Genomic DNA, 16,375 nt, shown 5'->3' on the forward strand with positions numbered 1-16,375 from the left:
TTATAGACCTGGTTATAGACCTGGACATAACACTGTTTCAGCTGGTTATAGACCTGGACATAACACTGTTTCAGCTGGTTATAGACCTGGTTATAGACCTGGACATAACACTGTTTCAGCTGGTTATAGACCTGGTTATAGACCTGGACATAACACTGTTTCAGCTGGTTATAGACCTGGTTATAGACCTGGACATAACACTGTTTCAGCTGGTTATAGCCTGGACATAACACTGTTTCAGCTGGTTATAGACCTGGACATAACACTGTTTCAGCTGGTTATAGACCTGGTTATAGACCTGGACATAACACTGTTTCAGCTGGTTATAGACCTGGTTATAGACCTGGACATAGTACTGTTTCAGCTGGTTATAGACCTGGACATAACACTGTTTCAGCTGGTTATAGACCTGGACATAACACTGTTTCGGCTGGTTATAGACCTGGTTATAGCCTGGACATAACACTGTTTCAGCTGGTTATATACCTGGTTATAGCCTGGACATAGTACTGTTTCAGCTGGTTATAGCCTGGACATAACACTGTTTCAGCTGGTTATAGACATGGACATAACACTGTTTCAGCTGGTTATAGACCTGGACATAACACTGTTTCAGCTGGTTATAGACCTGGACATAACACTGTTTCAGCTGGTTATAGACCTGGACATAACACTGTTTCAGCTGGTTATAGACCTGGACATAACACTGTTTCAGCTGGTTATAGACCTGGACATAACACTGTTTCAGCTGGTTATAGACCTGGTTATAGCCTGGACATAGTACTGTTCCACCTGGTTATAGACCTGGTTATAGACCTGGACATAACACTGTTTCAGCTAGTTATAGACCTGGACATAACACTGTTTCAGCTGGTTATAGACCTGGACATAACACTGTTTCAGCTGGTTATAGACCTGGTTATAGCCTGGACATAGTACTGTTCCACCTGGTTATAGACGTGGTTATAGACCTGGACATAACACTGTTTCAGCTGGTTATAGACCTGGACATAAGACTGTTTCAGCTGGTTATAGACCTGGTTATAGACCTGGACATAGTACTGTTTCAGCTGGTTATAGACCTGGTTATAGACCTGGACATAACACTGTTTCAGCTGGTTATAGACCTGGTTATAGACCTGGACATAACACTGTTTCAGCTGGTTATAGACCTGGTTATAGACCTGGACATAACACTGTTTCAGCTGGTTATAAACCTGGACATAACACTGTTTCAGCTGGTTATAGACCTGGTTATAGACCTGGACATAACACTGTTTCAGCTGGTTATAGACCTGGACATAACACTGTTTCAGCTGGTTATAGACCTGGACATAACACTGTTTCAGCTGGTTATAGACCTGGACATAACACTGTTTCAGCTGGTTATAGACCTGGTTATAGACCTGGACATAACACTGTTTCAGCTGGTTATAGACCTGGACATAACACTGTTTCAGCTGGTTATAGCCTGGACATAGTACTGTTTCAGCTGGTTATAGACCTGGACATAACACTGTTTCAGCTGGTTATAGACCTGGTTATAGACCTGGACATAGTACTGTTTCAGCTGGTTATAGACCTGGTTATAGACCTGGACATAACACTGTTTCAGCTGGTTATAGACCTGGTTATAGACCTGGACATAACACTGTTTCAGCTGGTTATAAACCTGGACATAACACTGTTTCAGCTGGTTATAGACCTGGTTATAGACCTGGACATAACACTGTTTCAGCTGGTTATAGACCTGGACATAGTACTGTTTCAGCTGGTTATAAACCTGGACATAACACTGTTTCAGCTGGTTATAGACCTGGTTATAGACCTGGACATAACACTGTTTCAGCTGGTTATAAACCTGGACATAACACTGTTTCAGCTGGTTATAGACCTGGTTATAGACCTGGACATAACACTGTTTCAGCTGGTTATAGACCTGGCCATAGTACTGTTTCAGCTGGTTATAGACCTGGTTATAGACCTGGACATAACACTGTTTCAGCTGGTTATAGATCTGGACATAACACTGTTTCAGCTGGTTATAGACCTGGTTATATACCTGGACATAACACTGTTTCAGCTGGTTATAGACCTGGTTATAGACCTGGACATAACACTGTTTCAGCTGGTTATAGACCTGGTTATAGACCTGGACATAACACTGTTTCAGCTGGTTATATACCTGGACATAACACTGTTTCAGCTGGTTATATACCTGGACATAACACTGTTTCAGCTGGTTATAGACCTGGTTATAGACCTGGACATAACACTGTTTCAGCTGGTTATAGACCTGGTTATAGACCTGGCCATAGTACTGTTTCAGCTGGTTATAGCCTGGACATAGTACTGTTTCAGCTGGTTATAGACCTGGACATAACACTGTTTCAGCTGGTTATAGACCTGGTTATAGACCTGGACATAACACTGTTTCAGCTGGTTATAGATCTGGACATAACACTGTTTCAGCTGGTTATAGACCTGGTTATAGACCTGGACATAACACTGTTTCAGCTGGTTATAGACCTGGTTATAGACCTGGACATAACACTGTTTCAGCTGGTTATAGATCTAGACATAACACTGTTTCAGCTGGTTATAGACCTGGTTATAGACCTGGACATAACACTGTTTCAGCTGGTTATAGACCTGGACATAACACTGTTTCAGCTGGTTATAGACCTGGTTATAGATCTGGACATAACACTGTTTCAGCTGGTTATAGACCTGGTTATAGACCTGGACATAACACTGTTTCAGCTGGTTATAGACCTGGTTATAGACCTGGACATAACACTGTTTCAGCTGGTTATAGATCTGGACATAACACTGTTTCAGCTGGTTATAGACCTGGTTATAGACCTGGACATAACACTGTTTCAGCTGGTTATAGACCTGGTTATAGACCTGGACATAACACTGTTTCAGCTGGTTATAGACCTGGTTATAGACCTGGACATAACACTGTTTCAGCTGGTTATAGACCTGGACATAACACTGTTTCAGCTGGTTATAGACCTGGCCATAGTACTGTTTCAGCTGGTTATAGACCTGGTTATAGACCTGGACATAACACTGTTTCAGCTGGTTATAGACCTGGTTATAGACCTGGACATAACACTGTTTCAGCTGGTTATAGACCTGGACATAACACTGTTTCAGCTGGTTATAGACCTGGACATAACACTGTTTCGGCTGGTTATAGACCTGGTTATAGCCTGGACATAGTACTGTTCCACCTGGTTATAGACCTGGTTATAGACCTGGACATAACACTGTTTCATCTGGTTATAGACCTGGACATAACACTGTTTCAGCTGGTTATAGATCTGGACATAACACTGTTTCAGCTGGTTATAGATCTGGACATAACACTGTTTCAGCTGGTTATAGACCTGGCCATAGTACTGTTTCAGCTGGTTATAGACCTGGTTATAGACCTGGACATAACACTGTTTCAGCTGGTTATAGACCTGGACATAACACTGTTTCAGCTGGTTATAGACCTGGACATAACACTGTTTCAGCTGGTTATAAACCTGGACATAACACTGTTTCAGCTGGTTATAGACCTGGTTATAGACCTGGACATAACTCTGTTTCATCTGGTTATAGACCTGGACATAACACTGTTTCAGCTGGTTATAGACCTGGTTATAGACCTGGACATAACACTGTTTCAGCTGGTTATAGACCTGGTTATAGACCTGGACATAACACTGTTTCAGCTGGTTATATACCTGGACATAACACTGTTTCAGCTGGTTATATACCTGGACATAACACTGTTTCAGCTGGTTATAGACCTGGTTATAGACCTGGACATAACACTGTTTCAGCTGGTTATAGACCTGGTTATAGACCTGGCCATAGTACTGTTTCAGCTGGTTATAGACCTGGACATAACACTGTTTCAGCTGGTTATAGACCTGGTTATAGACCTGGACATAACTCTGTTTCACCTGGTTATAGACCTGGACATAGTACTGTTTCAGCTGGTTATAAACCTGGACATAACACTGTTTCAGCTGGTTATAGACCTGGTTATAGACCTGGACATAACACTGTTTCAGCTGGTTATAGACCTGGTTATAGACCTGGCCATAGTACTGTTTCAGCTGGTTATAGACCTGGTTATAGACCTGGACATAACACTGTTTCAGCTGGTTATAGACCTGGACATAACACTGTTTCAGCTGGTTATAGATCTGGACATAACACTGTTTCAGCTGGTTATAGACCTGGTTATAGACCTGGACATAACACTGTTTCAGCTGGTTATAGACCTGGTTATAGACCTGGACATAACACTGTTTCAGCTGGTTATAGACCTGGTTATAGACCTGGACATAACACTGTTTCAGCTAGTTATAGCCTGGACATAACACTGTTTCATCTGGTTATAGACCTGGACATAACACTGTTTCAGCTGGTTATAGACCTGGTTATAGACCTGGACATAACACTGTTTCAGCTGGTTATAGACCTGGTTATAGACCTGGACATAACACTGTTTCAGCTGGTTATATACCTGGACATAACACTGTTTCAGCTGGTTATATACCTGGACATAACACTGTTTCAGCTGGTTATAGACCTGGTTATAGACCTGGACATAACACTGTTTCAGCTGGTTATAGACCTGGTTATAGACCTGGCCATAGTACTGTTTCAGCTGGTTATAGCCTGGACATAGTACTGTTTCAGCTGGTTATAGACCTGGACATAACACTGTTTCAGCTGGTTATAGACCTGGTTATAGATCTGGACATAACACTGTTTCAGCTGGTTATAGATCTAGACATAACACTGTTTCAGCTGGTTATAGACCTGGTTATAGCTGGTTATAGACCTGGACATAACACTGTTTCAGCTGGTTATAGACCTGGACATAGACCTGGACATAACACTGTTTCAGCTGGTTATAGACCTGGTTATAGACCTGGACATAACACTGTTTCAGCTGGTTATAGACCTGGTTATAGACCTGGACATAACACTGTTTCAGCTGGTTATAGACCTGGTTATAGACCTGGACATAACACTGTTTCAGCTGGTTATAGATCTGGACATAACACTGTTTCAGCTGGTTATAGACCTGGTTATAGACCTGGACATAACACTGTTTCAGCTGGTTATAGACCTGGACATAACACTGTTTCAGCTGGTTATAGACCTGGTTATAGATCTGGACATAACACTGTTTCAGCTGGTTATAGACCTGGACATTACTGTTTCAGCTGGACCTGGACATAACACTGTTTCAGCTGGTTATAGACCTGGTTATAGACCTGGACATAACACTGTTTCAGCTGGTTATAGACCTGGTTATAGACCTGGACCATAACACTGTTTCAGCTGGTTATAGACCTGGACATAACACTGTTTCAGCTGGTTATAGACCTGGCCTGGTTATAGTAACACTGTTTCAGCTGGTTATAGACCTGGTTATAGACCTGGACATAACACTGTTTCAGCTGGTTATAGACCTGGTTATAGACCTGGCCATAGTACAGCTGTTTCTGGTTATAGCTGGTTTCAGCTGGTTATAGACCTGGACATAACACTGTTTCAGCTGGTTATAGACCTGGTTATAGACCTGGACATAACACTGTTTCAGCTGGTTATAGACCTGGTTATAGACCTGGACATAACACTGTTTCAGCTGGTTATAGACCTGGTTATAGACCTGGACATAACACTGTTTCAGCTGGTTATAGACCTGGACATAACACTGTTTCAGCTGGTTATAGATCTGGACATAACACTGTTTCAGCTGGTTATAGATCTGGACATAACACTGTTTCAGCTGGTTATAGACCTGGTTATAGACCTGGACATAACACTGTTTCAGCTGGTTATAGACCTGGTTATAGACCTGGACATAACACTGTTTCAGCTGGTTATAGACCTGGACATAACACTGTTTCAGCTGGTTATAGACCTGGACATAACAGCTGGTTTCAGCTGGTTATAGACCTGGACATAACACTGTTTCAGCTGGTTATAGACCTGGTTATAGACCTGGACATAACTCTGTTTCAGCTGGTTATAGACCTGGACATAGTACTGTTTCAGCTGGTTATAAACCTGGACATAACACTGTTTCAGCTGGTTATAGACCTGGTTATAGACCTGGACATAACACTGTTTCAGCTGGTTATAGACCTGGTTATAGACCTGGCCATTGTACTGTTTCAGCTGGTTATAGACCTGGTTATAGACCTGGACATAACACTGTTTCAGCTGGTTATAGACCTGGACATAACACTGTTTCAGCTGGTTATAGACCTGGACATAACACTGTTTCAGCTGGTTATAAACCTGGACATAACACTGTTTCAGCTGGTTATAGACCTGGTTATAGACCTGGACATAACACTGTTTCAGCTGGTTATAGACCTGGTTATAGACCTGGACATAACACTGTTTCAGCTGGTTATAGACCTGGACATAACACTGTTTCAGCTGGTTATATACCTGGACATAACACTGTTTCAGCTGGTTATAGACCTGGTTATAGACCTGGACATAACACTGTTTCAGCTGGTTATAAACCTGGTTATAGACCTGGCCATAGTACTGTTTCAGCTGGTTATAGACCTGGACATAACACTGTTTCAGCTGGTTATAGACCTGGTTATAGACCTGGACATAACTGTTTCTGGTTTCACCTGGTTATAGACCTGTTTCAGGACATAGTACTGTTTCAGCTGGTTATAAACCTGGACATAACACTGTTTCAGCTGGTTATAGACCTGGTTATAGACCTGGACATAACACTGTTTCAGCTGGTTATAGACCTGGTTATAGACCTGGCCATAGTAACACTGTTTCAGCTGGTTATAGACCTGGTTATAGACCTGGACATAACACTGTTTCAGCTGGTTATAGACCTGGACATAACACTGTTTCAGCTGGTTATAGATCTGGACATAACACTGGCTGGTTATAGACCTGGACCTGGACATAACACTGTTTCAGCTGGTTATAGACCTGGTTATAGACCTGGACATAACACTGTTTCAGCTGGTTATAGACCTGGTTATAGACCTGGACATAACACTGTTTCAGCTAGTTATAGCTGGTTACTGTTTCAACCTGGACATAACACTGTTTCATCTGGTTTATAGACCTGGACATAACACTGTTTCAGCTGGTTATAGACCTGGTTATAGACCTGGACATAACACTGTTTCAGCTGGTTATAGACCTGGTTATAGACCTGGACATAACACTGTTTCAGCTGGTTATATACCTGGACATAACACTGTTTCAGCTGGTTATATACCTGGACATAACACTGTTTCAGCTGGTTATAGACCTGGTTATAGACCTGGACATAACACTGTTTCAGCTGGTTATAGACCTGGTTATAGACCTGGCCATAGTACTGTTTCAGCTGGTTATAGCCTGGACATAGTACTGTTTCAGCTGGTTATAGACCTGGACATAACACTGTTTCAGCTGGTTATAGACCTGGTTATAGATCTGGACATAACACTGTTTCAGCTGGTTATAGATCTAGACATAACACTGTTTCAGCTGGTTATAGACCTGGTTATAGACCTGGACATAACACTGTTTCAGCTGGTTATAGACCTGGTTATAGACCTGTTATAGACCTGGACATAACACTGTTTCAGCTGGTTATAGACCTGGACATAACACTGTTTCAGCTGGTTATAGACCTGGCCATAGTACTGTTTCAGCTGGTTATAGACCTGGTTATAGACCTGGACATAACACTGTTTCAGCTGGTTATAGACCTGGTTATAGACCTGGCCATAGTACTGTTTCAGCTGGTTATAGACCTGGTTATAGACCTGGACATAACACTGTTTCAGCTGGTTATAGACCTGGTTATAGACCTGGACATAACACTGTTTCGGCTGGTTATAGACCTGGTTATAGCCTGGACATAGTACTGTTCCACCTGGTTATAGACCTGGTTATAGACCTGGACATAACACTGTTTCATCTGGTTATAGACCTGGTTATAGACCTGGACATAACACTGTTTCAGCTGGTTATAGACCTGGACATAACACTGTTTCAGCTGGTTATAGATCTGGACATAACACTGTTTCAGCTGGTTATAGACCTGGCCATAGTACTGTTTCAGCTGGTTATAGACCTGGTTATAGACCTGGACATAACACTGTTTCAGCTGGTTATAGACCTGGACATAACACTGTTTCAGCTGGTTATAGACCTGGACATAACACTGTTTCAGCTGGTTATAGACCTGGACATAACACTGTTTCAGCTGGTTATAGACCTGGTTATAGACCTGGACATAACTCTGTTTCAGCTGGTTATAGACCTGGACATAGTACTGTTTCAGCTGGTTATAAACCTGGACATAACACTGTTTCAGCTGGTTATAGACCTGGTTATAGACCTGGACATAACACTGTTTCAGCTGGTTATAGACCTGGTTATAGACCTGGCCATAGTACTGTTTCAGCTGGTTATAGACCTGGTTATAGACCTGGACATAACACTGTTTCAGCTGGTTATAGACCTGGACATAACACTGTTTCAGCTGGTTATAGATCTGGACATAACACTGTTTCAGCTGGTTATAGACCTGGTTATAGACCTGGACATAACACTGTTTCAGCTGGTTATAGACCTGGTTATAGACCTGGACATAACACTGTTTCAGCTGGTTATAGATCTGGTTATAGACCTGGACATAACACTGTTTCAGCTAGTTATAGCCTGGACATAACACTGTTTCATCTGGTTATAGACCTGGACATAACACTGTTTCAGCTGGTTATAGACCTGGTTATAGACCTGGACATAACACTGTTTCAGCTGGTTATAGACCTGGTTATAGACCTGGACATAACACTGTTTCAGCTGGTTATATACCTGGACATAACACTGTTTCAGCTGGTTATATACCTGGACATAACACTGTTTCAGCTGGTTATAGACCTGGACATAACACTGTTTCAGCTGGTTATAGACCTGGTTATAGACCTGGCCATAGTACTGTTTCAGCTGGTTATAGACCTGGACATAACACTGTTTCAGCTGGTTATAGACCTGGTTATAGACCTGGACATAACTGTTTCTGTTTCACCTGGTTATAGACCTGGACATAAGTACTGTTTCGAGCTTATATAAACCTGGACATAACACTGTTTCAGCTGGTTATAGACCTGGTTATAGACCTGGACATAACACTGTTTCAGCTGGTTATAGACCTGGTTATAACACTGTTTCAGCTGGTTTATATACCTGGACATAACACTGTTTCAGCTGGTTATAGACCTGGTTATAGACCTGGACATAACACTGTTTCAGCTGGTTATAGACCTGGTTATAGACCTGGCCATAGTACTGTTTCAGCTGGTTATAGCCTGGACATAACACTGTTTCAGCTGGTTATAGACCTGGTTATAGACCTGGACATAACACTGTTTCAGCTGGTTATAGACCTGGACATAACACTGTTTCAGCTGGTTATAGCTGGTTATAGACCTGGCCATAGTACTGTTTCACCTGGTTATAGACCTGGACATAACACTGTTTCAGCTGGTTATAGACCTGGTTATAGACCTGGACATAACACTGTTTCAGCTGGTTATAGACCTGGTTATAGACCTGGACATAACACTGTTTCAGCTGGTTATAGACCTGGTTATAGACCTGGACATAACACTGTTTCGGCTGGTTATAGACCTGGTTATAGCCTGGACATAGTACTGTTCCACCTGGTTATAGACCTGGTTATAGACCTGGACATAACACTGTTTCATCTGGTTATAGACCTGGACATAACACTGTTTCAGCTGGTTATAGACCTGGCCATAGTACTGTTTCAGCTGGTTATAGACCTGGTTATAGACCTGGACATAACACTGTTTCAGCTGGTTATAGACCTGGACATAACACTGTTTCAGCTGGTTATAGACCTGGACATAACACTGTTTCAGCTGGTTATAGACCTGGTTATAGACCTGGACATAACTCTGTTTCAGCTGGTTATAGACCTGGACATAGTACTGTTTCAGCTGGTTATAAACCTGGACATAACACTGTTTCAGCTGGTTATAGACCTGGTTATAGACCTGGACATAACACTGTTTCAGCTGGTTATAGACCTGGTTATAGACCTGGCCATAGTACTGTTTCAGCTGGTTATAGACCTGGTTATAGACCTGGACATAACACTGTTTCAGCTGGTTATAGACCTGGACATAACACTGTTTCAGCTGGTTATAGATCTGGACATAACACTGTTTCAGCTGGTTATAGACCTGGTTATAGACCTGGACATAACACTGTTTCAGCTGGTTATAGACCTGGTTATAGACCTGGACATAACACTGTTTCAGCTAGTTATAGCCTGGACATAACACTGTTTCATCTGGTTATAGACCTGGACATAACACTGTTTCAGCTGGTTATAGACCTGGTTATAGACCTGGACATAACACTGTTTCAGCTGGTTATAGACCTGGTTATAGACCTGGACATAACACTGTTTCAGCTGGTTATATACCTGGACATAACACTGTTTCAGCTGGTTATATACCTGGACATAACACTGTTTCAGCTGGTTATAGACCTGGTTATAGACCTGGACATAACACTGTTTCAGCTGGTTATAGACCTGGTTATAGACCTGGCCATAGTACTGTTTCAGCTGGTTATAGACCTGGACATAACACTGTTTCAGCTGGTTATAGACCTGGTTATAGACCTGGACATAACTCTGTTTCACCTGGTTATAGACCTGGACATAGTACTGTTTCAGCTGGTTATAAACCTGGACATAACACTGTTTCAGCTGGTTATAGACCTGGTTATAGACCTGGACATAACACTGTTTCAGCTGGTTATAGACCTGGACATAACACTGTTTCAGCTGGTTATATACCTGGACATAACACTGTTTCAGCTGGTTATAGACCTGGTTATAGACCTGGACATAACACTGTTTCAGCTGGTTATAGACCTGGTTATAGACCTGGCCATAGTACTGTTTCAGCTGGTTATAGCCTGGACATAGTACTGTTTCAGCTGGTTATAGACCTGGACATAACACTGTTTCAGCTGGTTATAGACCTGGTTATAGATCTGGACATAACACTGTTTCAGCTGGTTATAGACCTGGTTATAGACCTGGACATAACACTGTTTCAGCTGGTTATAGACCTGGTTATAGACCTGGACATAACACTGTTTCAGCTGGTTATAGACCTGGACATAACACTGTTTCATCTGGTTATAGACCTGGACATAACACTGTTTCAGCTGGTTATAGACCTGGCCATAGTACTGTTTCAGCTGGTTATAGACCTGGTTATAGACCTGGACATAACACTGTTTCAGCTGGTTATAGACCTGGACATAACACTGTTTCAGCTGGTTATAGACCTGGACATAACACTGTTTCAGCTGGTTATAGACCTGGACATAACACTGTTTCAGCTGGTTATAGACCTGGACATAGTACTGTTTCAGCTGGTTATAGATGATATGTTTTAAATGGTTTGGATCATAAAACATGTTTGAGCTGCCTCATTTATACTCCGTTCCAAGATCTTCGACACTGTTGACCATCACATTCTCATTCAATAGTCTGCTGAAGTCGGCCTGGTTTGACAATGATCTGTGAGACAGGACTCAATGTGTAGTATCTCTGACTGTGTTCATTTTAGTCTGCTGGATATTATGAAAGGTATTCTGCAGGGTTCTTTACTGTTTATAGAAATAATATCGGTCTATTTAAAGAAAAAGAAAAAGTAATATTCATCTGTATGAAGACGACACTGTTATATTGATCCAACTGTTGACTTGGCTGTTAGCGCTTCAACCTGAACTTGTTACCTCACAGAAAAGCCCTGGTTGGTTTAAAACATGTTCTCATGGACTACATACATGCAGAAAGCCCTGGTTGGTTTAAAACATGTTCTCATGGGACTACATACATGCAGAAAGCCCTGGTTGGTTTAAAACATGTTCTCATGGGACTACATACATGCAGAAAGCCCTGGTTGGTTTAAAACATGTTCTCATGGACTATATACATGCAGAAAGCCCTGGTTTGTTTAAAACATGTTCTCATGCAGAAAGCCCTGGTTGGTTTAAAACATGTTCTCATGGGACTACATACATGCAGAAAGCCCTGGTTTGTTTAAAACATGTTCTCATGGGACTACATACATGCAGAAAGCCCTGATTGGTTTAAAACATGTTCTCATGGGACTACATACATGCAGAAAGCCCTGATTGGTTTAAAACATGTTCTCATGGGACTACATACATGTTGTTCTCTCGTTCTCTACAGAATGTTCCAGATGAACTACATATTTATTCACTGGATGGTTCTCCCATCGATCAGGTTCCCGTCTACAAATATCTGGGTATCTGGATTGACAAAGATTTCATGTTTTAAAAGACATACGGATGAGCTAGTTCAAATTTTTTTAAATAGATATTTCCTCTCCCTAAATAGCAGGAAGTAGATTGTTCAGTCAACTTCCTGCCAGTTCTTGATTATGGTGACACCATTTTACCAGATTGCAGCAGCCACTACTCTTAACCCTTTGTATGCCGTCTACCAAAGCACCATTCGTTTCATCACAGGTGACCGTTTTAATACTCCTCACTGCTTCCTGTATCAACAGCTGAACCTCACTTAAAGTCCCGTAGATCAATGCATTACTCCCTGTCTGTTTACAACGCCCTGCTACACAAACAACTTACCGAACCTCATTGCTAACATATGAAATAATGAGATACCAAACCTGTTCACAGGGTTGGTTAACTCTTGAGGTCCCAAAGGGTCTCCCCGGAATTAAGTAAATCTACTTTTAGTTCCACATTTTTGGAATCACTTACATTAACATTAGTTCCGTTTGGATTCCCTGGTTCCGTTTGGATTCCCTGGTTCCGTTTGGATTCCCTGGTTCTGTTTGGATTCCCTGGTTCCGTTTGGATTCCCTGGTTCCGTTTGGATTCCCTGGTTCTGTTTGGATTCCCTGGTTCCGTTTGGATTCCCTGGTTCTGTTTGGATTCCCTGGTTCCGTTTGGATTCCCTGGTTCTGTTTGGATTCCCTGGTTCTGTTTGGATTCCCTGGTTCCGTTTGGATTCCCTGGTTCCGTTTGGATTCCCTGGTTCTGTTTGGATTCCCTGGTTCCGTTTGGATTCCCTGGTTCTGTTTGGATTCCCTGGTTCCGTTTGGATTCCCTAGTTCTGTTTGGATTCCCTGGTTCCGTTTGGATTCCCTGGTTCTGTTTGGATTCCCTGGTTCACTTACATTAACATTCGTTCCGTTTGGATTCCCTGGTGCCACTAGGGCAGTTTAAAGCCCTGACGATGTATGAGTTCACTGAGCTGTGCATTTGTTTTGATTGATTGATAGATTTAGTAACTAGTTTCTGATGCTGTGATGTTCTGGAGTATCGTACTGTTATTGGATCTGATAGATGTAGTAACTAGTTTCTGATGCTGTGATGTTCTGGAGTATCGTACTGTTATTGGATCTCGTTCCAGTGAAAATGAGACCCTGGTGGTGTCATGTCTCCTCCCCTTCACACCATGGTCCTTTATGAGGTCTACAGTGATACTGAGTCTCTCTCTCTCTGTCCTATAGGAGCTCAGACTCTGACGGAGCGTTCGAGACGCCAGAGTCGACCACCCCTGTCAAGTCCCCCACGGAGACAGACCCTCATACCCAGCTGCTGACCTTGGAAGACACCGGTGAGAGAGACTCGTGCACATTCATAGAGAGGGAGAGGGAGAGAGAGAGAGAGAGGCACACACACACAGAGAGAGAAAGACACACACACACACACAGAGAGAGAAAGACACACACACACACACGGAGAGAGAGAGAGACACGCACACACACACACAGAGAGAGAGAGACACACACAGAGAGAGAGAGACACACACAGAGAGAGACACACACACACACACGGAGAGAGAGAGACAGAGAGAGAGAGACACACACACACACACACACACGGAGAGAGAGAGACACACACACGCACAGAGAGAGAGAGAGACACACAGAGAGACACACACAGAGAGACATAGATTTAGAATGCCCTCTGCTGGTGACTACTGGTACTTCAAATATAGAAGTTTTCTCTGTTCAGTCATTCAGACCAGCATCACAGAGCTGCTAACAGATATAAGCAGGTCTTATCTATGCAGGAAAGATTCAGCCATTCATCACAATGTTCGTTTGTGTTTTACTGATTGGCTGGGAGGTTGTGATGAAATATTCAGAGCTCATTCATCAATTTAATTAGTCTAAAACCAGACACATCCTTCATCATCATCTCTCTCTCTTTCTCTCTCTCTGTCTCTCTCTATCTCCCTCTCTCAATTCAATTCAATTTAAGGGCTTTATTGGCATGGGTAAAATGTGTTGACATTGCCAAAGCAAGTGAAATATATAATAAACAAATGTACAAATGTACATTACACATACAAACATTTCAAAAGAATAAAGACATTTCAAATGTCATATTATGTGTATATACATCTTCACCTACTGTATATATACAGTGTTGTACAGTCGCTCTCTCTCTCTCTCTCAATAACATTTTAGGGCTTTATTGGCATGGAAACATATGTTTCTCTCTCTCTCTCAAACGAATACAACTAACAAGCATCAGAAGAATGTAATTTCTCTCTCTCATTCAAACACCATATCGGGATTGTGTCATGACTATATATTACCTATCATTTTTATGTCTCTGTTCCTCCAGGTCTTGGCTGTGACTCTGAGGCAGACGGTGAACCCGGGTCAGAGGCTAAAGGTCACCATGGTAGCTCCCTGTCCATAGTCTTTGACGAGGACAAGCCCATAGCTGCTAGCGGAGCGTATAACCTAGACCAGCTCATAGCTGCTGCTGCTGCTGCTGCTGAGGCCCAGAGCCGATCAACTCTAACCCGCTCTCTGAGCCTCCAGGCTGGGGAGCTAGACGGCGGAGGATCCTCCATCTCAATCGGAGACTCCCGTCCCTTAGCTGAGGCCTTTAGTGTTGACTGTGGTACTGAGAGTGCTCCAGGGACTCTCCGCAGACCCTCCAAGAAGGGGCCTCTCCGCCCAGGCGGCTCCCTGAAAAAGAAGCCTCTCCCCAGGCAGAGCTCTAACCTAGAGAGCCCCCAACTGCCGTCCTCTGGAACCACACCGGAGCTGGAGAAGAGTGCCGAGCCCACCAGAGCAGCCAGACCCCTATTGGACTCTGAGGATCTGGAAGTAGGAGGAGTCACAGTAGACTCCGCCTCTCTCACTGAAGAGACCAATCACACTAGCCCAGAGACAAATAATCAACTAATCCTGGCCCCTACTTCTACTCTGACCCCGACCCCAGCTATCTCTATACCCAACCGACAGGAGGACACCCCCATCTCCGTGCCGGAGGCTCCCCCAGGCAGCGAAGGCTCTCCCCTCAGTGGGACCTACAAATGGGACCCAGACAACTTTGAAGACATCGACCCGTTCAACAACTCCCCGCCGTTGGGTAGTAAGGGAGGCGTGCTGTCCGTTGTCTCTAACCCCCCAGAGCACCCTAACGCCGAGCCAACTCTTCCCTCAACCAGCCCCCCTATTCGAACCTCAGGGGCGGTCAGACTGGAGTTTGACTATTCTGAGGAGACCCTCGAGGAGCCTCCCAAGGCCTCTCCACCACCCAAGAAGCTGGGCAAAAAAGCAGGCTCCAAGGTCTGTCTGTCAAAGGGTTGCAAAATTCTATTAACTTTCCCTGATCTTCCAGAAATCCCAGTTGGATTTTGACTCTAGTCTGTCATCACGTTTAGTGCTCTCCTTGGTCTTCATGTTTAATCTGTGTGTTTTATTTTTATTTTACTGATGATATTGCTGACTACGTAAAGTTACTTTGGAGTGTTTTGAAAAGCGCTGAAAATGAATAGACTGTATCATTATTAATATGATGTATATTTTTTTAATAATATCAGATGCCTCTAAGGAAGCCCAGGATGGGTCTGAAGAAGGCCGTCCAGCCCCCATCTGAACCCCTAGACAACAGCCTAATCCCCGATGACATCCCCGTCTCTAAGCCCTCCTATAACTCTGACCCGGCTCAGTGGGACGACCCGTTCGGCTCTAACAGCGGGATCCTTATCTCTCCCGAGCTGAACAAACCCTCCTATAGTTCTGACACCTTCAATGAGTCAGCTGTCAACTCCTTCAAGGGTTCGTCCAATAGGACGGCTGCGTTTCCACCCAAGGCTGCCTCTGGCTCCGCCTCTTTCGAGGTGTCGGCCAATGACGACGAGGTTGATAACGATAACGATGAAGTTAGGGAGCTGGAGGACCACAACCAGAACAAACCGGCCAAGACCAAGATGAAACCAATCAAATCGTAA

General features: G+C 43.2%; 1 protein-coding gene across 1 annotated transcript in view; it reads left to right on the plus strand.

Annotated features, from left to right (window-relative positions):
* LOC135561190 (transforming acidic coiled-coil-containing protein 2-like) overlaps positions 1 to 16,375 on the plus strand; it is a 29,806-nt gene extending 13,431 nt beyond the window's left edge. The window contains exons 2-4 of the mRNA XM_065002336.1: positions 13,626 to 13,732; positions 14,752 to 15,710; positions 15,965 to 16,375. Coding sequence (XP_064858408.1) covers positions 13,626 to 13,732; positions 14,752 to 15,710; positions 15,965 to 16,375 — 1,477 coding nt within the window. The remainder of the gene's footprint in view (positions 1 to 13,625; positions 13,733 to 14,751; positions 15,711 to 15,964) is intronic.

This window comes from Oncorhynchus nerka, linkage group LG16, assembly GCF_034236695.1.
Source record: "Oncorhynchus nerka isolate Pitt River linkage group LG16, Oner_Uvic_2.0, whole genome shotgun sequence".
Classification (NCBI taxonomy): Eukaryota; Metazoa; Chordata; class Actinopteri; order Salmoniformes; family Salmonidae; genus Oncorhynchus; species Oncorhynchus nerka.